Here is a 23,729-nt window from a genome sequence, read left to right on the forward strand (position 1 = left end):
CCCGGGGTGGCAGGGCCTGGTCCCGAGACCGCCGCCGCCGCCGCCGCCGCCGCCTCACCCGCCGCCATGGCGCCGGCTCCATGGCGACGGGCCCGCGCCGCGCCCCGCGACCATAGAGACGTGCCCGTGTCACGTGGCCCCGCCCCCAGCTCTGGCCTGTCATTGGCCGGTGGCGCCCCCGGCGGCGTCCCCCGGCGCCGCGGGCCCGCGCACGCGCAGCGCGCAGACGGCGGCGCGGTGGGGCCGGGCCGGGCCGGGCCGGGCCGGGCCGGGCCGGGCGCGATGGCGGCGGCGTCACGGCGCGAGCAGCCGCGCCAGGTCCCCGCGCAGCTGCTCCAGCTGCGGCTCCGGCAGCAGGTGCTGGCGGATGGCGCCCAGGGCCTCGGCCTCGGTGAGGCCGCGGAAGGCGGGGGCAGCCGCCACGGGCAGGTGGCCGGCCAGCTCGCAGAGCGCCACGGGCAGCGCCGCCTGCGCCCCGGGGCCCAGCGCGGCCCGGCGCGCCCACAGCAGCACCCGCAGCCCCGCACGGGCCCCGCCGGCCCGCGGCGGCTCGCCCCGCGGCGGCTCGCCCCGCGTCACCAGCACGTTGTAGGCCACCCCGCGGCGCAGCAGGTGGTCGGCGGCGCGGCAGACGTCGCGCGCCAGGGCGTCCAGGCCCGCGCCCTGGCTGTAGAAGAGGAAGCCCGGGGCCGGGACGCCGCGCAGGAAGAAGAGGCCCGGTGCTGGGCTGAGGGGCTCCGCGGGCGCGGACTCCACCAGCAGCGGCCAGCCCAGGTAGAAGCCGTGCAGGTGGAGGTGGTTGACCGAGGCGAAGGCCCCCAGGCTGTTGAAGCCCACACGGAAGCCGGGGTGGGCGCTGAGCAGCACCGCGTCCAGGCCGAAGCGGAGCAGCTCGGGGGTGAGGACCTGGGGCAGGTGCAGCGTGGGCTCCGGCAGGAGGAGCACGTGGCCCAGCTCCAAGGGGCTCACGTTGATTACCACCAGAACGTAGTCGAGCTGGGGGCAGCCCGCAGCTGGCGGGCAGGCAGGTGACCTGCGCATGCGGAACAAAACCTCGCCGGGGCGGATCTGGGTGAAGTTGAACTCCTGAGGGTTGAAGGGCTGCGTGACGCTGTGGATGGCCTGCGACTTCCTCTTCTCCGTGCCCCTCTGCACATTGAGCTGGGCCACCAGCTGCATGGGGCCAGGCAGGACGCGGGTCTCCAGCTCCCCCAGGTGATACCGAAACAAGCCCAGCTCCATCCGGTGCTTCCAGCCCTCCTGCAGAGCACGGTCAAAGCGGGACAGCATGTAGCCCGGTGGTGCAGGCTCGCTTCTCCAGCCAGCTCCATGCAGGATGAACTCATCCTCACTGTAGACAAAGTCTTCGGAGTGGGGGGCGCCTGGTGGCCCCGGCTGCTCCGCCTCAGCTGCCATGCCTGGTGCCCACACCAGGGCCGCGCCTCCTGCGGGCCGGTGAGCAGGGTGTGAGCGTGTGCCACGTGTGCTCTGAGCAAGCAGAGAGCCCTGCTGCGAGTCAGGTGGGCTGCCCCATCCCGGACCTGTCCCCTGCCCCATCCCGCCCCAGTCCCCGTGAACACTGGCACCGGCAGCAGGAGGAGATGCTCTGCAATGGAGCAGGCTGGGGGGGGGGCTGGAGGGGCCCGGTCAGTGCCGGGAGCCCTGTGCAGGAGGGGCAGAGCCTGGCTCAGAGCTGGGCGCGGGCAGGCAGGAGAGCCCCTGCCCCTGCCCCTGCTGTGCCTGTACCCCATAGCCCCTGCACCCCATGGCCTCCCTCATCACCCGGGCCCCACTGCCCCCTGCCCCCATGCCCCACCGTCCCCTGCCCCAAGGCCCTGCCCCACAGCCTCCCTCATCCTCCAGGATCCATTGCCTCCCTGCCCCACGGCTTCCCTAATCCTCCGCCCTCCCCACCCCATGGCCTCTCCCCCTGCCCCGGCCCCACTTGCCCCCTGCCCCATGGCCTCACTCATCCCCCGCCCCTTCCCGCCCCATGGCCTCTCTCCCCTTCGGGCCCCACGGCCTCCCCCATCCCCCGCCCCTTCCCGCCCCATGGCCTCTCTCCCCTTCGGGCCCCACGGCCTCCCCCATCCCCCGGGCCCCCCCGCACCTGCGCCCCACGTGCGCGGACCGCGCGCCGGGCGGGCGGGGCTGCGGCGGCGCGGGCGGCGGGGGCGGGGCCAGGGCCGGCGGCGGGGGCGGGGCCAGGGCCGGCGGCGGGGGCGGGGCCACGTGAGGCGGAAGCGGCGCGGGCCGCCATGGGGGGCTCGGCCAGCGGGCTGCCGCGGGAGGCGCTCGGGGAGTACCAGGTGCGGGCGGCGGCGGCGGCGGCGGCGGGGCGGGCGGCACCGGGCCGGGGGGATGGGGGCTTGGGGGGCCGCAACGGGCCGCGGCGGGGCCAGGCCGGGAGCGGGACGAGGGCTGGAGGGGGCGGGGGGGGGGCGGGACTGGGCCGTGATGGGGGTTCGGGGGGGGCGGGACCGGACCGGGGACGCGATGGGAGTGGGGGGGGGGGCGGGACCGGACCAGACCCGGGGGGGGTGAAATGGGCCGGGGCAGGACTGGGCCGTGATGGGGGCTCGGGAGGGGGGCAGGACTGGACCAGGGATGAGATAGGGGTACAGGGTGGTAAGACTGGGTCGGGGGCAGGAGGGGGTCTGGGGGGGGGGGAAGCACTGGGCCAGGGGCGGGATGGGGGCCCTGGGGGGAAGCACCGAGGCTGCCCCGGGCCTGGGGGGTCTGCGTGTTGCCCCGGTGCCAGCGGGGGCCGGGCCGGGCTGACAGCCGCTCTCCCCACAGGAGCTGACATTCCTGACCAAGCAGGAGATCCTGCTGTGAGTACCCCCTCGGGGCGCCCGGCTCTGCCCACAGCCACCTGCTCAGCCGCAGAGATGCTGTCCCTGGGCACGCGCCTGCCGGGGGCAGCCCCGCTGGGTGCTCCCCCTTCCCTTCCTGCCCCGCTCCCACCGGGCTTTGGGCTCCATCTCCACCACGGAGTCTGCTTCTGCAGTCCGGGTGGGCAACCCTCGGCTGTCCCTGGCTCACTGGCTTCTGTGGTCCTTTTCTTACATCAATGTTTGAAGCAAAGTAGGAGACAGGAAGCTGGAAGTCCTAGGCTGGGCCTTTCCCACTTGTGGGATTGGCAGGGTTTCAGGTTATGAAGGTGCCTGGGTGCAGCCTGCTAGCCCCGCTGGCAGTGGACACAGGCCTCACCTGGTCACCCAGGGGTCTGTGATGTGCTCAGGAGGCTGAGCGTAGGGCTGGCATCGAGCTGGTCCGGACACGTCTTGTGCAGAGGTGTCTGTTCGCTCCTTTGAAGTCTGCAGGCAGTGTGAGAATGGTTGCAGCCAGCTTTGCGGGCGGGCAGGCAGCAGGGCTGGCTCTTTCCTCCCTCCTGGTGCCGGATGCTGCAGTTCCAAGAGCTGGTGCAGAGGCAGCTGTCTTTTGCAAGCTGCAGGGGAAGCTGGCCCAACAGGCAGGACTGCCTGGGAGTGCGTGCTCCTACCCCTTGATCCGGCTAGTGTACAAGTATTATGCTTTTGTGCACAGCTGGCAGGGAGCTGTGGGAAACAGGGTGTCCCCCTGTCTGCACGGCTTCTGGGAAGGGCTGCCTGCGCTGCCTGTGCCCAGAGGGCTGCCTTCTGAGCCGCCTGCTCCACAGAGCGTCTCTTGTTCTTGCCTCTTCAAGTGCCTACAAGAGGTTCAGTGAACTGCTGCCAGAGGAGGAGAAGGAGAATGCCCGCTCAGTTCGGATTCCCAAGAGCAGGATCCTGACGTTGCCTGAACTGAGGGTATGGTATCTGGGAGACAGCAGCACCGAGCTACTGCTACCTTCCTCCTGGGCGTGTTCGGGCAGCTCCCTGTTTACTCTCCTAGGCCTTTGCAGTGCCAGCGCTCTCTTACTCAGCTCACTGCCCGTAACAGTTATTCAGGGAAGCTGTTCACTTATCACACGTCAGCTCCATATACAAACAACTTCCTTGTCCCTGCTGTGGCTGCGATTGCACAGCCGTACGATTGCAAGACAGCTGCAGTAATGCTATGAGGTACCTGCTGCCAGGGCAAGTAGCTGCCTGTGTGCGGAGTCAGTGCTCAGTACGGGGTCAGCACAAGGCCAGAAAGGACTGCTGAAGTGCTAGCTTGCCAACCTGCAGCTGAGGAAGCAGGTCTGGCGCTGCCCAGCCTCGCCCTGAGCTGTTGCGGTGTGTTGGCAGGCAAACCCCTTCCGGCACCGCATCTGCCGGGTGTTCTCCACCTCAGAGAATGGGGATGACAGCATGTCCTTTGAAGACTTCCTTGATATGCTGAGTGTCTTCAGCGACTCTGCTACCTCAGAGATCAAATCCTACTATGCTTTCCGCATCTTTGGTAATGATTGCAGGGGGGTGAATACTGTGTCCTGGGATCCCGCTCCCTGTGGTGGGGGGACAGATCCTTGTTCGTGAGGGCTGGCCATGTCCTCGGAGTGCCCAGGGAGACGGTGGCTTTAGGTACTCCCTGGGGGGAACTGTAGCATGATGTGCACCAGCTCTCTAGCACTGATGGGTACAGTAGGGAGCCCACCATGCCCTCAGGTGGTCTATGTGGGTGCTGTGATTCTCTGGGGCCACTGAGGCCCCGTGGGGCATAACTTTCCTCTGCCCAAAGACTTCGATGATGATGGGGCTCTGGACAAAAAGGACCTGGAGAAGTTGGTGAACTGTCTGACAGGAGAAGGTGAGGAGTCCAGGCTGAGCAATGCAGAGATGGAGCAGCTTATCGAGAATGTGAGTACTGTCAGCCTGGGCATGGCCTGCTGCATGGTCCTGGTCATAACTGCTCACGTTTCCTTCCCCTGCAGATCCTGGAGGAGTCTGACATCGACAAGGATGGCACCATCAATCTTGCAGAGTTCCAGCACGTCATCTCTCGCTCCCCTGACTTTGCCAGGTACTGCACTTCTGTCTGGGTACTGTGGTCTCCAGCTGTGTAGTTTGTCCTGAGGGCCGGTCTGGAGGGTTTGCCCATTCTGGTCTCTGCTTGCTTCATGGTAGAGCTCTTTTAGAGGCAGTAAGGCAAGGCTATGCTCTCCCCTTATGAGGTATCCCGTAACAGTGAAGGGAACTTTATCCTTGCTAGCTCTCCAGAGAGCCTCTTCTGCACAGGGTAGTGCTGCATCCCTGTAGCACTAGGCACTCACAAACCTTGCTTGCAACACAGCGAGTAGGTGCAGAACCTCTTGTATCTCTTGCAGCTCCTTCAAGATTGTTCTGTGACAGCCCCACAGCCCTTCAGCAGAATTGCTTCTCTAGCTACTCTTCACGGTCTCTAGACTGCAGCTCTTCTTGGTCTCCAGACACTTCCTCTTTTTGCAAGCAGAATGGCAGAGGCTCCTGCTCTGTACCAGCCTGAGAATGCCATACAGTGCCTTATGCAGGAGGCCCTCCTGCTCTGCACAGTGTCTCCTGCTCCCTTTTTGCACCCAGTAGGCAAGGTTGCAGGCATCTCCATAGTCCTGCAGCCTCCACCATCCTTGCTTGGCTCCGCAGGCTGCAGAGGTGCATATCCCAGGAAGCTGCCCTGCCTGGAGGCTGGGCCAAGTCTGCTGGACCAGGAGGGAGCTCTGCTGTCAGCTGATCCTAATTCCTTATGCAAAACAAGTGCAGCTCTGCATGGGGCGGAGGGAGGAATACAGAGGTGCTCCTGGCTGGAGCCCTAAGTACAGCCCCTTTAACCCCGTCAGCACCAATCTGTGCCTTCCACTAGCAGGCAGGGAGCTGTCTTCCTGGCCAGGGCCCTGCCTGGCTCTTCAGTCTTCCCCCAGGCCTCCCTGCAGCAAAGTGGATTTATTTCTCAAAGCAATAATGTAAGTGGCACTTCAGATGTCCCAGCCCAGCAGCACTTCTGTCCCTCTCGTGGCTGCACAGGACACTTTGCTGACCTTAGCAGGCACTGTACCTGTGTGCAGGGCAGAGGCCAAGCACCTCTCACCCCAGGGACAGTGAGAGCTGAGCCCCAAAGAGGCTGCAGCCCTGCTGTGCCTCTAACCCCGCCCAGGACCCGGGGTGTTTTCTTTTCTTTTTTTTTTTCCTTTTTCCCCTCCCCTCTTTTCTTTGCCCTCACCGCTTAAGCTCAGCGGTTGCTCTGGCTCTACTGGCCTAGAGCAAACAGGAGCCTGTGCCTGTTGCTCTCTATGTTCCTGACAAAGGACAAATAAAGGGCTCGAATTTCACCCTCAGCCAGGCCTTGCTGCGTGTGTGGATTTTGTTTCAGCTCTGCTGGGGGGGGGGTCCTGCTGCAGGTTTGGGGGTGGTGAGGGGATATGGGCTCCTGCCTGGCTCTTTGCCCCTGCCAGCTGCAGCTCCTGGGGCCCAGGTGCTAAGTCCTGCTTCAGGGCAGGCCTTTCCGAGAGCCGTCTTCCTCCTCTGTAAAGCCGGAGGCTGTTCCCAGTGTGCTCAGCTGCTGCACAAAGAGCTCAGCTCTCTCAAGCAAGAGGCACAAAGAAAAATCCAGGGCAGGCAGCAGCTACCTTTGCTTTGGGGCAGTGCTAGAGCCTTTTGTGTCTGTTCATCCAGCAGACTTTGCCCTGGCCAGCTGCCAGACTGCTTGAAACAGCTTTCCCTGTGCTGGAATTGCACTTTGCGGCAAGCCCAAGTCCAGCCTTGCCTCTCCAAGTAGCACTCCTACCATGTGCGCAGGTTCCTCCCGAGAACCGTGCCACAAGCTGCTGCCTGGGCTCCAGCAGCGGACGCTGCGTGGCCGGGTGCCAGCGCGGGTCCCTGCCGCCCTTCGCGGCTGGGGCGAGCTGGCGCTTGGCCGCCGCTGGTGCTCGCAGATCAGATAGCCGCCTCGCTCCCGGCTGTGCCAGTGCTCACGGATCGCCGCCTCGCTCCCGGCTGTGCTGGCCCTCCCAGGTCGGGTGCCCCGAGGTGCCGATCGTGCCCGCGCCCCTCCGGCCCCGCAGCTGTGTCTGCTGGCACGGCCCCGGCCACCACCTCCAGTGGCAGTTTTGATGTTCCAGAACAGGCTGCCGAGTGCGCTGGTCCCCAGAGGACGAGCTCGCGGCTCCTGGCAGCGCTGAGTTCACGCGCTGGCAGTGTTTCCCAGCGCGTTACTGCTCGGGGCAGGAGGCCGGCGAGCAGTGCCGCGCTGCGCGGCCGCGGTCACGGCCGACGCTGCAGCTCCCGCTGTGGCACCAACAACCGCGCTCGGGATGCCGCAGGCACGCGATGCCGGAGGTGCCGTGCGCGCGCGGCCAGCTGCCCCCTCCACGTCTGCTGCCCAGGATCCACCGGGCACAACTGCCGCCAGCCCGCAGCGGAGGCCGGCGCCGCTCCTGGGAGCGCGGCTGGCCGCGCTGGGCACAGGCACATACGCGCACAAAGGAGACACAGGGACTTTATACAAAAACCACAGACGTTTCCGCACGCACACACCTGGGGCGCACGGTCCGCGCGGGCACCGTCCCCCGGACACGATTCACATTGTCAACGTATGAAAAATGAACCAAGCACAGACACGCACAGCACGGGGCCCCGGGCGGCCGGGCGCGGGCGCCGCCGGGGCGCCGCCGCGGGGCGTCACAGTGAGTGGGGCGCGGGGGGCCGAGGCCGCCCCCTCCTGCCCGCTGCATAGACGGGGCCGGGCCGTGGCGCGGCGCCTGCCGGAGCCCCCACGCCGCGCCGCGCTTGCACCCGGGGTGCTGCCCGCGCGTGCCGCCAGCACGGCGCACGCACGCACAGGTGCACGCACGCACGCACGCACACCGCCAGCGCCGGTCCACAGCTCCGGCAGGCTCGGCAGAGCAGAGCCGTCGCGTCCGAGGGCTGCGTCTCACCCCCGTCACACCACCGAGTCCTGGATCTCGGAGCCCAGGCGCACCCGGGGCCGCTGGCAGGCCGGGGACACCTCCACAAAGCTGTCCCGGACGTGGAGGGGCCTCTTCTCCGACTCGGAGAAGGCGCGCGGGGGGCCGGGGGGCTCGTGCACGGGGGTGCCGGCCACGTAGTTGTCGCGCAGCGCCTGGTAGCCCTTGTGCTCGGGCGCCGCGCTGGGCAGCCCGCTGCCGTTGAGCGGCAGGCTCTCCGCCGGCTTGCGGGGCGGCTTGGGGAGCCGGCCGGCGTCGCCGGGCTCCAGCAGCGCCTTCACGCCGGCGCCGTGCCGGCGCAGCAGGAAGAGGGCCAGCACGACCACGGCGGCGGCGAAGAGCGCGCACATCACCACGAACTCGGTCCAGTAGGTCTTGGCGTGGAGCCGGGCCGCGGCGCCGCTGGCCGCCGAGGTGCTCCGCGAGGTGCTCACCGTCTCCAGCGCGTCGCGGGCGGCTGGCGGCCCCGGGGCCGGCTCCTGCACGCCCACGCAGTAGCTGGCCATGAGCTGGCGGAAGCCCTCCTCCAGCGACCAGCACTCGTAGGTGCCGGCGCGCTCGGGGCTGCCCACCAGGATGAGGGCCCCGTCGGGCAGCACCAGGTAGGAGGCGTTGATGGGCGCCCCGTTGTGCGACCAGCGCCGCGTCGCCAGGTTGGAGAGCAGCTGGCAGGGCAGCGGCCGCACCGCATTGGGGGGCAGCCGCACCGCTTGGCACGGGCCCCCCGTGGCTGTGGGGGGAGGACAGGGCACGTCGGGACGAGCCGCCTTCGCCGCCCCCCTGTCCCACCCCTCTCCTTGTCCCCATCTCATCCCAATCCCCAGCCCTGTCCCTGTCCACCCCCACCTCATCTCCATTCCATCTCCATCCTGTTTCCTATCCCTGTCCCAGTCCCAATCCATCCCCACCCTTGCCCCCACCCCCATCCTGACCTCATTCCAAGCCCCATCTCTGTCTCCACCCATCCCCACCCCTGTCTCCATCCCCCTCTCCACCCGTCCCCATCCCTATTCCACCTCCCTCCCCATCCCTGTGTCCCCGTTCATCCCCACCCCACTCCTATCCCCATTGCCATCCCCATCTTCACCCCTGTCCCCATCCCCATCCCCATCCACCCCCAGTCCCAGCCCGTGGGGGACACCACCTCACCCGGCGGCTGGAGGATGCGGGGACGGGGCTGGGACGTGTTGGCCAGCCGGCAGAGCCGCTCCGTGTCCGCCTCCTCCACGTCCTGCGCCCAGAGCCTGGGGGCAAGAGGGGTCAGGGAGGGCCGGGCGGGGGCCGGGCAGGGGGCTGGGGCGGCACTTACGGGGGGTGCGGGTGGGCGCCCGGGGCGGTGCGGCGGCAGGCGCCCCGGCTCCAGGCGCACAAGGGGTCCCGCGCCAGCACGCACTCGCCGCAGCTGCGGTACAGGCTGCAGTTGGCGAAGGGCACCTGGGCCACCGCGTCGTAGGAGGCCGCGTAGACCAGACCCTGCGGGCGGGAGGTGCAGCGGGGTCAGCGCCCGCCACGGCGCCGAGCCCGGCTCCCCACGCCCCCCGCCCGGCTCTTGCCTGGGCCTGGTCCAGCAGCAGCTGGAGCACGGGCTGCCCGGCGCGGAAGAGGCGGATCTCCTCGATGATGTGCACCTTGTGGCTCACGCGCACGGCCTTGTGCAGCCGCCCGTCGTCTGCAAACGCAAGGGCCGCGCTGAGCGGGGCCGGCGGGGCGCGCGGCTGCGTGCCGCCCCCGCGCCGTCCCCGCCAGCACCCACCCGTGCCCAGGAAGAGGACGTCGTAGGTGCCGTGCAGGCCCTGCGCGCGGTGCACGCCGATCTGCGTGTAGCGCACGTGGCTCTGCAGCAGCAGCGGCTGGCTCCGCACCGCGCTGTCCATCAGGAAGTGGTCCTTGATGAAGTTCAGCACTCGGTCCGGCATCTGCAGCGATGAGTTGATCTTCATGTGCCGCGTGTGGCTGGTGATGCACTGGGGAGAGAGCGGGGCGCTGGGACGGGGCGGCGTGCCTGGCCGCGGCCCCGCGCCCCGCTGGGCGGACGAGCCACGTACCGTGCCCGGCCGGGGCTCCGGCACGGGGCTGGTGTCCGTGTACCACTGCTGCGTCTCGCGGTTCACCTCCTTGTAGAGCCCGGCGAAGGCTCTCTGCACGCTGCGCATGGGGAAGGCGCACACGGCCGAGCTGCCCGGCCCGCCCTTGCTCCTGGGAGAGGCAGAGCCAGGCCCGCGTCAGCCCCCGACGGTGCCGAGCCCCGTGCCGGCGCGCGCCCGTCCCGTGCCCCTCACCACTGCGAGGTGAAGACCCCGTAGAAGAGCGTCTCCCTCCAGCGCGGCTCCCCCGGCGTGAGCACCGAGACGTGCTGCAGCACGTTGAAGGGGAAGCCGTCGTCGGGGTGCGAGCAGAGCAGCTGCGCCTTCAGGAAGGTCGTCCACCGCCGCTGCAGGACGCGCTCGCCCCCCAGGTCCCCCTGCGCGGCACGGCACAGCGCGGCGCGGTCAGCGCGCAGCAGCTCGGCATGGGCACGACGGGGCCACGGCTCGCGGCGCTGCCCCGCGGATGCTGAGCCTTCCCCGGGAATCCGGGAGCCGGCGGGGCAGGGACATCCCGGGCACCACCCGTGCGCACACCCCGGGCCCTTGCACCCACCTTGCACACCCGGGCGATGCGCGACACTATCGTGTTCTCAAAGTAGTCAAACTCCTTGCCGGTCTCGCTGAAGAAGAAGTAGACCTTGTCGTCGTCGCCTTCGGGGTTGCCGGGCGGCAGGCTCTCCCGCAGGTAGGCTGAGCCCACGAAGACGGGGTCTGGGGGCACAGGCGCGCTGAGCATCGCATCGCGTGCCCGAGGCTTGCTCACGCACACGGCGCCCATCCTGCACTCGTGGTGCTCCCTTCCAGCCTTACTGATTCTATGATTCTATGGTGCCCGAGGCTTGTCCATGTGCACAGCACCCGTCCCACATGCACAGCGCCCGTCCCATGTGCATGGCACCCAAAGCTTGCCCATGTGCACAGCGCCCGTCCCGTGTGCACGGCACCCAAAGCTTGCCCATGTGCACAGTGCACATCCTGTCTGCACGGCATCCGTCCTGCATGTACAGCATGCCCTGCAGGCAGGGCACCCAAGGCTTGCCCACGTGCACAGCGCCCATCCCATCTGCACGGCGCCCATCCCACCTGCACAGCACACATCCTGCGTGCACGGTGCCCACTCCACGTGCAGGGGTGGGTGCCCCAAGGCTTGCCCCGTCCATGGCACCATCCTGCATGCGGCATGCGCCTCCCCACTGAGGGCAGATAGACACCCGGACTGCGCCAGCTCTCACCCTGCAGCCAGTTGAGGGAGTTCTCCGTCTTGAGGGAGATGCGGCTCTCCTGGCTCCGGTAGATGGTCGGCTCATTGCCCTGGAAGTTGCTGACAGTCCCGGCGTAGAGCTCGCCGTCTGCCAAAGAGAGCGGCTGCCGCTGGGACCCGGCGCACGCAGCCCGCCTGGCGGTGCAGGACCCAGCGCCCGCAGCAGCCCGGCCCGGCGCCGGGTGGCGTGCCTTACCGACCATGACGGCCGTGGACTTGTACTCGGGGTCGAAGGGGCAGCGGCCCTTGCCGTCCTCCAGCAGCGGCTTCCCCGACGCCTCCCGCTCCAGGCTGAAGCGCTGCACGTTCTGCAACGGGACCGGCGCTGAGCAGAGACACCCCAGGACCGCTGCCGGGCCGCCGCGGGAGCCGCGGTGGGGGAGAGCCCAGCCGCAGGCGCCTGCCCACGCTCACCACGTAGGCGCAGGCCGGGCTGAAGGCACAGGTCCCGCAGGTGTACAGGTGGGTGCTGTTCAGCTGCAGCAGCATCTTGATGTAGTTGTGGCAGTCCCGCTGCGGAGAGGCGGAGGAGCCTGCTCACCTGTCCTGCCCGCGCTGGCCCCAGCGCCGGCCCGCTCCGCTCCCGCCGCGGCGCTCACCTGGGGGTCCTTGCCCTTGAAGGCGCACTGCTTCTTCTTCTCCCCGTCCGCGCTCCAGGGCAGCTGCCGAGAACCGCAGTCACGGGGCGCCTGGGGCGGCTGCGCCCGCCGTGCGCCCCAACGCGCCCCCGGCATCGCCCCCGCGGCCCCATCCCAAGCCGGGCGGCTGCGGTGCGCTCAGCCGAGGGTGTGCGGGAAGGCGCCCGCGCTGCGCCGCCGCGGCCGCCCGCGCTCACCCTGCGGGCCGCCTGGAAGCGGCTGGTGTTGACGGCCAGGAGCTCCTCGCGCGCCCCCAGGTAGAGCGTGCCTCCGTCCGGGCTCAGCAGCAGGGCCGTGTAGTTGGACACGCCGGGCACCTCCAGCCGCTGCACCGCTCGCTCGGCGGAGTCTGTGGGGGAAAGCGGCAGCGTCGGCTGCGGGGCAGCGTCCCGCGGCACGCACGGCGCTGCAGCCGCGCCAGCCCCCCGGGAGGGTGGCAAGACCAGAGCGCGGCGCCGACCCCACTGCCCGTGAGCAGGCTGAGCAGAGCTGCCCCACAGCGGCAGAGCAGCCCCGGGGCCGGGAGAGCTGCTGCAGCACCACATGGCCCTGGAGCGCTGCGGCTCGCACGGAGCAGGAGAGGGAGGCACGTGGAGAGCGGCACGCTCGCTGCCCCGCCGCGTGGGCCGGGAGCCGCGCCGCCCCGCGGGCCGGCTTCGGTGGTGCTCCCGGCACGGAGGCATGCTCGCGCTTCCCGTGCAGCAACCGCACGTGGCTGAGGCACCCTGGGCCCCAGCTGAGCTCCTGCTGCTCACGACCTCGAGGCTCTGCCCGTGGCCAGCCCCCAGGGCAGCTCCGCACGCCACTGCAGGCAGGTGCCAAATGCGGCTGGGGGCATTTGCCCTGGCAGGGCACAAAGCACAGCACCCGCATCCCCGCCAGCCTGTGCAAAGGGCCAGCACGGGAGCCCGGCGGTGCGGGAAGTGCAGCGCAGACAGCCCAGGATGGCGCGGCCCGCGCAGCCTCCCTGATGCCTTTCTGCATGATGCAGGCCCATGGATGCAGAGACCTGCCAACGCCAGAGCTCTCAGAAACACCCCGGCATCAGGCTCAGCCTGCCTGTGCAGCAGCGGCACCCGCCTCCACTGCCCCTTTGCAGCCATGCTGCAAACCCATGGCTCCCTGCAGCACGTGAGCCCCACTGCTGTGCCTCGCGGTGCCCGCTGCCCCAGGCGCTGGCGCACCCCGGCACCCCGGCTCAGCCCGTGCAGCAGCTTGTGGCTGCCAGGCGACACACTGCAGAGCTCCGCGGAGCCCTCCACTCGGTGGACTTTGTGCCAGCCCTACACCACGCCACTGGTGCAGAGACAGACCCAACCCACGGGACCACGCACGTGGCAGGGGGCTGTGACCACCCAACCAGCCTCTCCCCCTGCACCACCCAAAACTCCTGCTCCAGCTGCAACACGGGGAATAAAGTGCATTTTGGAGAGGGGCCGGGCTGTCCGCACACCTCGCTGAGCGGAGTAGGGCCGGGCTGCCAGAGCCAGGCTGCGGGCTGGCACATGCCAGGGTCAGCACGCACGACTCCAGGCCCCCGCGAGCAGCGCACAGCCAAGGCCCCATCACCGCCTGCAGCGGCATCAGTGCTGCTGCCTGCAAGCCCTGGCCCTGGGCACTGCTCCGGGAAGCACTCAGGGCACGCTGTGGCAGTCCACCCCGGCACCAGGCAGTGACGCCCAGGGCTGCCCGTCCCGTGGGGAGAAACCCAGCTGCACCACCTCTGTGGTGAGTGCTCGTGCAGCTGCCCTTGCTGCCGGCACGGCGCTGCTCAGCCGGCTGGTGCCGGGCAGGAGGCCGGCGGGTGACTCAGGGCGAGCGCCGGGGCTCACCTGCGCCGGCGCGTGGGCGGCCGGGCCCCGGAAGCCCTTCCTCTCCTGCCAGCAGCCACTGAATCAGCCGGGCCAGCCGTGTCAGCGGGACGCGCCGGGCTGACTCACGCTGCCACCTCCCTCAACCTGGCCACAGCTGCCCGGCAAGGGCCGGGCTCCCCCGGAGCACGGCTGCTCTGCCAGCACAGCTCGGGGCTCCCGCTCGGCATGGACAGGCCATCCCCGCCGGGGGCTTGGGCCACTCCTGCACGGGTGGTGCCCTGCAGCAGGCGGCTGGCAGGTGCCCTCGTGCCCCAGCGTTGGGGCGATGCCGCCTGCAGCGGGCACAGTAGGGCTAACAGAGGGGCAGCAGCCACCCCGGCAGCCTCACACCTCATGCTTAGCCCTTGTGCCCCACTGCAGCATCTTAGCCCATGCACAGCCCTCACGCTCTGTGCACAACCCTCACCCCCATTACAGAGCCCTCATGCCCCATGCAGCACCCTGCCCCATGCACAGCACTCGCACCCCATGAGGAGCCCTCATGCCCCATTGCAGAGCCCTTGTACCCCATTACAGCATCCAGCCTCGTGCACAGCCTTCACGTCCTATTTCAGAGCCTTTGCACTCCACTGCAGAGCCCTTACATCCCGTTTTAGCATCCTGCCTCATGCACAGCCGTCACAGCCCGTTGCAGAGCCCATGTGCGGCATCCTGCCCCACGCGCAGCCCTCATACCCCACTGCAGAGACCTTCCAGCCCCAGCAGCCTTCTACCCCATGCATGACCCTCCAGCTCCATGCACAGCCCTCCCAGCCCAGGGAGCAGCTCCTGGAGCCCATGCCCGCTGCCAGAGGGACCTGTCAGGACAGGACCTGCTTCTTCCAGACAAACCTGCTGGAGGCAAATCCAGCTGCTTCCAGGAGAGCAGCTTGCCCAGCTCCTCCCTCCCAGCCAACCGCAGGCCCCACGCGGCCGTGCTGCCCGGCTCCGCGCTGGACGCAGGCTGTTCCGGCAGAGGGGCCCTTGCCCAGCTCCCCACGGGAGCATGTGGGCAGCCGGCAGGGCCACGTCCCCACCGAGGAGCCGCAGCTCGCCACATCACAGAGCGCTCCCAGCGCCTACGCAGCCCTGCCAGGACAGCGCTGGCCCGAACCCATCGCAGGCGCCCCAGCAAGCCGGCAGCCTAGCCGGCAGTTAGCCAGGGACAGGGACTGCTCCCCGGCACCAGCTGCATTTAGCCACCTCCCTTTGGGAGCACAGCGAGCCCGATAGCTGGGGGAAGGCCACGCCATGCCTGCAGCCACAGCGCCCACAGCCAGACCCGGCCCAAGATCCCGCAGCCACTGGGTGCTCCGGCCCCAGCTGCCCCCGGAGTGCGCCTTGCTGCCGGCCCAGCACCCCACAGCCAGCAGGAGGGGAGAGGCCCACAGACCCCTCTGCCTGCTGCAACCACGTTCCACTAGCCAAGAGCAGAGCAGTCTGTGCCTGGCTGTGAAGCCTCCTCAGCGCAGCACAGGCTGCGGGACAGCTCAGAGCCCCTTGCAGGGCCCCGGGGCTCTGCAGCAGGGCCGGGGATGGTGCACAGCACGGGAAGGGCCCTACAGCACGCCAGGCCGCACAGTCGAGATGGAGAAGCCGGCAGCCCCTGAGCGCGGGGTGCCCGGTGCCGCCGCCGGGGAGAAGCTGGCAGCGGCAGGGCCGCAGAGCCCCCGCAGCCGGCCCAGCCCCGTCCCACGCTCCTGCAAGACGCAACCGCGGCCACCTCGCGTGGCGCTGGGACACGAGCACCCACTGCCCGGGGAGCCACCCCGGCCCGGGAGCGCCCGGCTGCCTGCCGGCCCCACGCAGCCCAGGAGGCGAGCCCGGCCCCCACGGCGGCGGGACGGCGAGCCCCGGCTTGCCGGGCTGGCGGGGCCGGGGCGTTCTGCAGGCTCAGCACCTCGCAGGGCGGCACGAGGCGTTTCCACGCGGAGCTGCAGAGCCGCGTCCGCCCCAGCGCCGGGGCCGTGGCGGACTGGGCACAGCGCCTGGGGCCGGGGTCCTGCCCTGCCAGCGCGGGCGGCCGCGAGCGCTGCTTTCCGGCTCGCCACCGGCCAGAGAGCCCGGCACCCCGACGGTGCGGCTCCCGCCGGACGCATCCCGGGAGCTGCGGACGGGCCACCCGCCCAGCGAAGCCCCCCAGTCCCCGGGCAGCCCCCCGCGCCCCGGCCACACTCGTGGGCTGCCGGTTCCCGGTGTGGCGGAGCCACGCGGCCCGCGCACCCCGAAGCCCAGCGCAGCCCGCCCCGGTGCCGGTGCCGGAGGGTCCCGCAGCGCAGTACTCACCGTAGGGCAGGCTCACCCGCGGCACGGGCTCCTGGGCCGCCGAGAGCAGCAGCAGCGCCGCTAGCACCGAGTGCGCCAGGACGGGCAGCGCCGGCCGCGGCGCCATGGCGGGCCGGGCCGGGCCGGGCCGGGCCGGGCCGGGCCGGCGGCGCTGCCCCGCCGAGCCTCCGCCGCCTCCCGCGACGCCGCCCGGGCGCTGCCGACCTGCGGGGAGAGAGGGGCTCAGGCCGCCCGCCCCGACGGCGCCCGCCGCCCCGCGCCGCCGCCCGCCCCCCGCGGGACCCGCGCCGGGCAGCCCCGCCCCGCCCGCGGACCCCGCCCCCGCCCCGCCCCGGGGGGGCGGCCCGCACCGCCCCGCGCTGCTGCCCGCGGCCGCGGCACATCCCGGCCGCAGGGAGCCGGTGCCGCCGGCGTGCCCAGCGGTGCCCGGCCAGTGCGACCCACGGCTGCGAGCTTCCCCAGCAGTGCCCTGCCAGAGGGACCCAGTGCTGCCAGCGTGCCCAGCGGTGCCCGGCCAGTGCGACCCACGGCTGCGAGCTTCCCCAGCAGTGCCCTGCCAGAGGGACCCAGTGCTGCCAGCGTGCCCAGCGGTGCCCCGCCAGTGCGACCCACGGCTGCGAGCTTCCCCAGCAGTGCCCTGCCAGAGGGACCCAGTGCTGCCAGCGTGCCCAGCGGTGCCCGGCCAGTGCGACCCACGGCTGCGAGCTTCCCCAGCAGTGCCCTGCCAGAGGGACCCAGTGCTGTCAGCGTGCCCAGCAGTGCCCGGCCAGTGCGACCCACGGCTGCGAGCTTCCCCAGCAGTGCCCTGCCAGAGGGACCCAGTGCTGTCAGCGTGCCGAGCGGTGCCCAGCCAGTGTGACCCACGGCTGCGAGCTTCCCCAGCAGTGCCCTGCCAGAGGGACCCAGTGCTGCCAGCGTGCCCAGCGGTGCCCCGCCAGTGCGACCCACGGCTGCGAGCTTCCCCAGCAGTGCCCTGCCAGAGGGACCCAGTGCTGCCAGCGTGCCGAGCGGTGCCCAGCCAGTGTGACCCACGGCTGCGAGCTTCCCCAGCAGTGCCCTGCCAGAGGGACCCAGTGCTGCCAGCGTGCCCAGCGGTGCCCGGCCAGTGCGACCCACGGCTGCGAGCTTCCCCAGCAGTGCCCTGCCAGAGGGACCCAATGCTGTCAGCGTGCCGAGCGGTGCCCAGCCAGTGCGACCCATGGCTGCGAGCTTCCCCAGCAGTGCCCTGCCAGAGGGACCCAGTGCTGCCGGCGTGCCCAGCAGTGCCCGGCCAGTGCGACCCACAGCTGCGAGCTTCCCCAGCAGTGCCCTGCCAGAGGGACCTAGTGCTGCCAGCGTGCCCAGCGGCGCCCGGCCAGTGCGACCCACGGCTGCGAGCTTCCCCAGCAGTGCCCTGCCAGAGGGACCCAGTGCTGCCAGCGTGCCCAGCGGTGCCCCGCCAGTGCGACCCACGGCTGCGAGCTTCCCCAGCAGTGCCCTGCCAGAGGGACCCAGTGCTGCCAGCGTGCCGAGCGGTGCCCAGCCAGTGTGACCCACGGCTGCGAGCTTCCCCAGCAGTGCCCTGCCAGAGGGACCCAGTGCTGCCAGCGTGCCCAGCGGTGCCCGGCCAGTGCGACCCACGGCTGCGAGCTTCCCCAGCAGTGCCCTGCCAGAGGGACCCAATGCTGTCAGCGTGCCGAGCGGTGCCCAGCCAGTGCGACCCATGGCTGCGAGCTTCCCCAGCAGTGCCCTGCCAGAGGGACCCAGTGCTGCCGGCGTGCCCAGCAGTGCCCGGCCAGTGCGACCCACAGCTGCGAGCTTCCCCAGCAGTGCCCTGCCAGAGGGACCTAGTGCTGCCAGCGTGCCCAGCGGCGCCCGGCCAGTGCGACCCACGGCTGCGAGCTTCCCCAGCAGTGCCCTGCCAGAGGGACCCAGTGCTGCCAGCGTGCCCAGCGGTGCCCAGCCAGTGTGACCCACGGCTGCGAGCTTCCCCAGCAGTGCCCTGCCAGAGGGACCCAGTGCTGCCAGCGTGCCCAGCGGTGCCCGGCCAGTGCGACCCATGGCTGTGAGCTTCCCCATCAGTGCCCTGCCAGAGGGACCCAATGCTGCCGGCGTGCCTAGTGGTGCCTGGCCAGTGCGACCCATGGCTGTGAGCTTCCCCAGCAGTGCCCTGCCAGAGGGACCCAGTGCTGCCAGCGTGCCCAGTGGTGCCCAGCCAGTGTGACCCATGGCTGCGAGCTTCCCCAGCAGTGCTAAGCCAGTGGGACCTAGCACTGCCAGCGTGCCCAACAGTGCTCAGCCCATGGGACCTAATGCTTCAAGATTCCCTGTCACTGCCCTGTCTGCACAAGCTGGTGCTGTGAGCTTCCCTGGCAGTGTCCTTCCTGCAGGACCCAGTGCTGCGAGCTTGCCCAGCAGTGCCCTGCCCATGAAACCCAGGAGTACCCAGCTCCTTTCCTTTCCCCTTCACTTTCAGTCCAGGTGGGCAGCAGTCAGTCATAGCCCGGAAGGGGAGTGTGCGTTATCCCATGAGCTAATTGCAGCCATGGGCCTACCCAGCACCGGGCACCGTCTCCCCCACAGCAGGGAGGCCCAGCTGCCCCGGGAACAGCTCAGCCTCGAGCCCGCCAGCACAGGAACGCTGCTGTTCCCAGAGTCCCCTCAGCGCTGGGTTCCCTCGGCAGTGGCTCTGCCCCGGGCCGGCCATCCCTGCAGCACGGCTGGGGACTGCGGTGGCGCCTGGGCCCATGCGCTCCCCGTGCAGAGCGGGTCGTGGTGTCCACTGTGCCTGGGCACCGCGGGCTCCTGCGAGTTCTGGTGCAGCCCAGCCGCAGGCCACCTCTGCCAGCCCGTGCTGAAGGGCAACGCTCAGGGGTGCCGGTGCCTGCGTGGGACCGGCCCCCAGGGCCCAGGGCAGAGCCCCGCTGCTGCCAGCTTTGCCCTGTCGTGGGGCTCTGGGCAAGCGTGGGGCGGCAGGGCTGCGGCACCGGCGGGCACGGGAACGCCGGCAGGCAGCACCCACAGGTGGGCTCTGCAGCCCGGCCCCGCCACACGCGGGGCTCTGCAGCGCTGCGGGTTCCGTCCCTCGCAGAAGCGTGTGCAGACCCCTGGAAAACCATCCTGCTTCTCCTGCCATTGCCATGGCAACGCGTTATTAATGACAGCTGCTTATTTTGCCATGGCAACACCAGGAGAGGGTCTCTGCTGCGCAGCGGGCAAGCTCTCCCGGGGCTGGGCAGCACCCTGCGGCAGAGCCGCGGGACGAGGCCGGCCGCCCCCCGCCCCGGCACCTGGCCGTCACCATCCCGCCGCCCGGGCGTACCTGGCCCCGCGGGCTGCTGGCTCCGACCCCTCCTCAGCCGGGCTCCCTTCCTGCTCCCGGCCCCGCTCGCAGCTCCGACGTCCCTTCCTGGGCCGGGGCAGCCCCGGCCGGGCTCCACCCCACCCGCCTTATCGGTACCCTTTGCCCAGGAAGTGTCACCGCGGGGACGGGACGGGCACGGGAGGGGGCTGCGCGTCACAGGGCCGGGCCGGCAGCGCCCTGAGTGCGCTGAGTGTGCAGGGACTCGGCCCCGCGGGGGGACTCCCTCCCCACGCGGGGCCCGGGGGCAGCGGGGCCGGCATCGCCCGCCGGCATCGCCGCTGCACCGTGTCGCGCCGCGCCCCCGGCGCGCGGCAGCCGGCGGAGCCCGGCGGCCCCGGGCAGGCGGGACCTTTAACCGGCGGCAGGCCGGGCGCGGAGCGGCGCTGGCAGCCGGGGCTGTTTACGACAAGCTGCCATTTCTGCGCTCCGCCTGCCCGGCGGCCGCCAGCGCTGGGCCGCGCGGGGCGCCCTGCGGCAGCGGCCCCGCTCCCCTCCCGCCCCGGCCCCCGCGGGGCAGCGCTGCCATGTGCCCGCCTGCGCGCCCCGACGTGCCGGGCGCGGGTGTGCACGCACGCCGGCAGCGCTCTCGCACCCCCCGCGGCCGCAGCAGGTTGGGGATGGGGAAATTGCGGGGGGTGGCAGGGCCCGTGCGGCGTTAACACCTGTGGCCCGGGGTGACAAGCAGGCGCGGCGGTGGGCGCCACGCTGAATTCCCACGCCGAAGCCCTCAGCCCTCGCCCGGGGGTGGCGGTGCAGGGAAGATGGCTGCGGAGCTGCCTGCCGGCGCCGAGCGGCGTCCGGGCTGCGGCGGCCCCGCTGCCCCTCCCGCCTCTCCCGAGCCATGTCCCTCCACCCTCGAGCCTTCCCTCTGCAACCTGCCGGGCGCCGGCACGGCACGGCACGGCACGGCACGGCACACCCCGCCCGCCGGCGCGCCCCGCCTGCAGGCCCGCTCCCCCCGGGCGCCCCGCTCAGCCCCCTCCCGGCGCCGCCGGGCTCCCCGCCGCAGCCCTGCACGCGGCGAGCTCGCAGCCGGGCGCGCTCCCGCGCTCCTGCTGATTCACGCACAGATGCTCCCGGCCGCAGCTGCTCCGCGCCGGCGGCAGCAGCTCGGCGCCTCGCGCGCGTCCCGCCGGAGCCGGCTGCTCCGCCCGCCCGCAGCACCGGCAGGGCCCCGGCGCAGCCTCCGCGCCCCCGGCGCCCGGCCGGCCCCGCCGAGCCCCGCGCCCTCCGGCGGCCGCTCTGACCCGGCGCCGGGGCGCGGGAACTGGGGATCCTGGCTGCGGGATGTGACCTCCTCCCGGCCACCCGCAGCTCCAGAGCCCGCCCCAGAGCTGGGCTTCTCTCCCGGCCCTGCTCCCTTCGGCCCAGCTCCCCCCCTTGCTTCGGTGCTGGCTGAGGGGGGCCCAGACCCCTAAAGCAGCCACCGGCGAGCAGCAGGGAGCCCCCGCACCTGCGTGGCCCCGACTTTCCCTGCAGCCTCGAGCCCAAAAGCTGCTTCGGCGCCTAATGCCGTCAGGCACCTGGGGACTGGCAGCACTTGTGCAACCCTCAGGCACAGGACACGGTGCACACAAGCACCCACGTGGGTCGTGCAGCACATGTGTGTCCCACACCTGATGCTGGGTACACACACACACAAACACACCAGCAGCCCGCAGACATGTCCAGAACACTGTATGCACTTCCATTCCCTCAGACAAGTGCCCTGCTCACACGCACACCCCTGCACATGTAAACACATGCACTGTGACTTACTGTGCATACACATCCCGTACTGCAAACACAGACGCCTGGGAACACCCCCCAGCACACAGCTCCACACCAAGACAGGCTCCATCCACAAACGTAGCCATGAACGCTCCTGCACTGCTCACACACACACGCACACACACCTACACCCACCCACCCACACAAGCACACCCACTCATGCATACACCGTTCACACAGGCCCTCTGCCTTCTCCACACACCCCATGCACACCCTGAATGCACAACACTCCCCCTGTGCACGGTCCCCGTGCACACATACCCGTGCACATGCACACCACCCTGCACAGGCCCCGTGCACACACGACACACAAGTGCACACACATATACGCACACTGCACAGCCTCTCACACAGCTTCCTTGCACTCCGCCTGCTGTGTACAAGCGCACCCCGCCTTGCACGGCCCCGTGCACGCTTGCACACACCCACCTCTTCCGCGCCAAACGCAGCCCCCCGCCCGGTCCCGGTCCCGGTCCCGGAGCCGCGCCCGCTGCTTACCGGCTCGGCGGCAGGTCCCGCCCGCGGCGCGGCGCGGGGCGGCTCCGGGCGGCTCCCGCTCCCCCGCCCGCCGCTCGCAACAAAGGGCCGCTCCGCCCGCTCCGCCCGCCGGCACCGGCACCGGCACCGGCGCCGCGGCCGCCTCCCCGCCCGCCGCGCTGCGGGCCCGCCCCCGCCGGGGCTGCTCGGCGGCGGGAGCCGCGGGCGGGCGGGCCCGGCACGGGGGCTCCTCCTCGCCCTGGGGGGCAGGAACGGGGGGGGTCCGGCCCAGGGGGGCAGGAGCCCGAGGGGGTCCGTCCCGGCTCTGGATGGACAGGAGCCCAGGAGAAGGGTCCAGGGTGCAGGACCCTGCTGGGCTGGGGCTGCTGAGCACCGGGGTGAGAATCACTCGCCCAGCTCCCGCCAGGGGAGCGCTGGCCCCGAGAGCCAAGGCAGCTCGAGCCTGGGGCTACGGCGCATCCAGGGTGATGCTGGCCCTGGGCAGTGCTGGCCCCGGCCCCGGGGTGATGCTGGCCCCAGCCACGGCCCAGTGCTGGTCCTGGGCAATGCCAGCTGCCTGCTACCTGGCCATGACGCCCCACGGGTGGCCAAGGGGTTTGGCAGTGCTGTGGGGCCAGCGGGTGGGCAGGGAACAGGGAGCCTGGCCTCGCGTGGGGCCCTTCGAGGAGGTGAGGGCCTGTGCCCCCTTGCTTGCGGGGCTGGGGCTGCCGTGGGGTGAGGGCAGCGTGTTGGCACTGCAGCATGGGTGCAAGGGCTCCTGTACACGTCCCAAAGTGCAGCCCCAGGCAGCTCTGCAAGGTCCTTGCGGTGACATGTGGCTCCAGGTGCTTTGGGGCGGCAGCTGCCTGCAGGCAGCTCCACAAGGTCTTTGTGGTGACACTCGGCTCTGGGGGTTTGGGGGTGACACATGGCTCCAGGTGTCCTGCAGTGATTCCTGGTCTGAGACTGCTGCTGGGTGTCAGTGCTGCATGGAGTTGCCGGAGTCCGCAGAGCCTGAGCGGGCACGGGGAGGGCAGGAGCGTCACCCGCCTGGACTAGAGGAGCCAGGGGCAGTATGGGGCCGCCCCACCGGGGCTGTGCTCCAGCCCAGGGTCTGGCTGGTCTACCCTCACCCCACACAGCCCCCGAGCAGAGCTCCAGCTCCCGCTGCTCCCCAAGCGCGGGCACTGACCTGCTGCCAGCCCTGGGCCGGGTACGGGTCACTGGGTTGGCCATCCCTGGCCCTGCAGCTCCTGTCTTGGCCTCCCTGTCCTGGCAACCTCACAGTCCAGCTTGCATTTTTGTGCCTTCAGCTGTGCCATGTCCCTGAGCTCTGCCATCTGCTCACCCATCCACCGAGCCACAGGCAGCCCAGCTGCGCTGTGTGATGCTGCACTGCATCCCCACGGTAGCCGTGACGTCCCCTGCCCAGCCGTGCCGCTGTCTAGTGCCCAGCCTGAGGGGTGCAGCTGGGATGCAGATGGGATGGGAATGGGATGGGTTTGGGGATGTGAATGGGAATGAGAACGGGATGGGGTTCCCACAACCACTTGCTGCGTGCCCCATGAGTTGGGGGCCGAGGGTTGAGGGGAGTGGAGCTGCGGGTGCAGGCTGAGCGCCAGCGTCGCTCCTGCAGCGGCCGGGGCCCTGAGGTTCCAGCACCCGCGGGTGCTCAGCAGTGCCTGGTGAGTGAGTGAGACTCATGAGGGTTGCGCTGCTTGCAGGCAGAAAAGTGGTGCGCTTCCTGGATGGTATGCAGCTCTCTGCAGCCTCGCTGGCTGCGTACCACTCATGGCACAGGACCTCAGGTGTGTGTGCAGCCAGAGGTGCAAGTGTGCACAGGGCTGTGTGGACACCCGCCACCCCCAGACCTCTGCTTTTCCTCTGACTCAGGCGTGATGGAGCTGAGGCCTCTCAGGACACGCTGCTTCCCAGAGCAGGGACAGCTGGAGCCCGTCCCATCCTCCCCCAGCCCTCCCACCCGCGCAGACCCTCCTGGGGCCCTGCGAGCTCTGGGGGAAGCTGGCTTGGCAGCAGCCGCGGGCGTGTGGATTGGGCTCCGGCCAGGGATGGACTCCTTTGTTTGAAACCAGGCCGTCCCTGGGTCGGTGCCACATGGCTGCTCTCGTCAGCGCGCGCTCGGGGAGCCGCCGCTCCCCAGGGGCCGA

General features: G+C 70.3%; 3 protein-coding genes across 4 annotated transcripts; 1 reads left to right on the plus strand and 2 right to left on the minus strand.

Annotated features, from left to right (window-relative positions):
- Positions 1-291: 291 nt before the first annotated feature.
- GDPGP1 (GDP-D-glucose phosphorylase 1) lies at positions 292-1,444 on the minus strand. The gene has a single exon (XM_062583881.1). It carries the CDS (start codon positions 1,414-1,416, stop codon positions 295-297), a length of 1,122 nt encoding a protein of 373 aa, XP_062439865.1. The 5' UTR covers positions 1,417-1,444; the 3' UTR covers positions 292-294.
- A 786-nt stretch (positions 1,445-2,230) lies between these two features.
- CIB1 (calcium and integrin binding 1) lies at positions 2,231-6,217 on the plus strand. Of its 2 annotated transcripts, none has more exons than XM_062583634.1 (7): positions 2,231-2,309; positions 2,800-2,834; positions 3,689-3,791; positions 4,215-4,368; positions 4,648-4,766; positions 4,841-4,929; positions 5,529-6,217. In XM_062583634.1, the coding sequence occupies exons 1-7, from the start codon at positions 2,259-2,261 to the stop codon at positions 5,614-5,616; spliced, it is 639 nt and encodes a 212-aa protein (XP_062439618.1). In that variant the 5' UTR covers positions 2,231-2,258; the 3' UTR covers positions 5,617-6,217. The 2 variants fall into 2 exon arrangements, with proteins under 2 accessions (XP_062439618.1, XP_062439619.1); XM_062583635.1 differs by having other exon boundaries at positions 2,233-2,309; positions 5,234-5,622.
- Positions 6,218-7,361: 1,144 nt separating this feature from the next.
- On the minus strand, positions 7,362-16,116 carry SEMA4B (semaphorin 4B; the record flags this gene model as incomplete). The annotated part of the gene is made up of 14 exons (XM_062583650.1): positions 7,362-8,576; positions 8,996-9,090; positions 9,156-9,319; positions 9,400-9,515; positions 9,600-9,810; positions 9,892-10,042; positions 10,126-10,307; positions 10,487-10,644; positions 11,166-11,282; positions 11,391-11,502; positions 11,609-11,707; positions 11,794-11,856; positions 12,030-12,181; positions 15,972-16,116. Coding segments are annotated over 14 exons (2,520 nt in total), but the record flags the coding sequence as incomplete, so codon positions are not given.
- Between the last annotated feature and the right edge of the window lie 7,613 nt (positions 16,117-23,729).

This window comes from Rhea pennata, chromosome 10 (genome assembly GCF_028389875.1).
Source record: "Rhea pennata isolate bPtePen1 chromosome 10, bPtePen1.pri, whole genome shotgun sequence".
Lineage (NCBI taxonomy): Eukaryota > Metazoa > Chordata > Aves > Rheiformes > Rheidae > Rhea > Rhea pennata.

Excerpts from the sequence above, each read along its gene's own strand:
- GDPGP1 (XM_062583881.1), bottom strand. The coding sequence starts at position 1,416 with ATGGCAGCTGAGGCGGAGCAGCCGGGGCCACCAGGCGCCCCCCACTCC.
- CIB1 (XM_062583634.1), top strand. The coding sequence starts at position 2,259 with ATGGGGGGCTCGGCCAGCGGGCTGCCGCGGGAGGCGCTCGGGGAGTAC. Across the intron at positions 4,767-4,840 it reads TGGAGCAGCTTATCGAGAAT|ATCCTGGAGGAGTCTGACAT; the intron begins GTGAGTACTGTC and ends CTTCCCCTGCAG. Across the intron at positions 4,930-5,528 it reads CGCTCCCCTGACTTTGCCAG|GCTGCAGAGGTGCATATCCC; the intron begins GTACTGCACTTC and ends TTGGCTCCGCAG.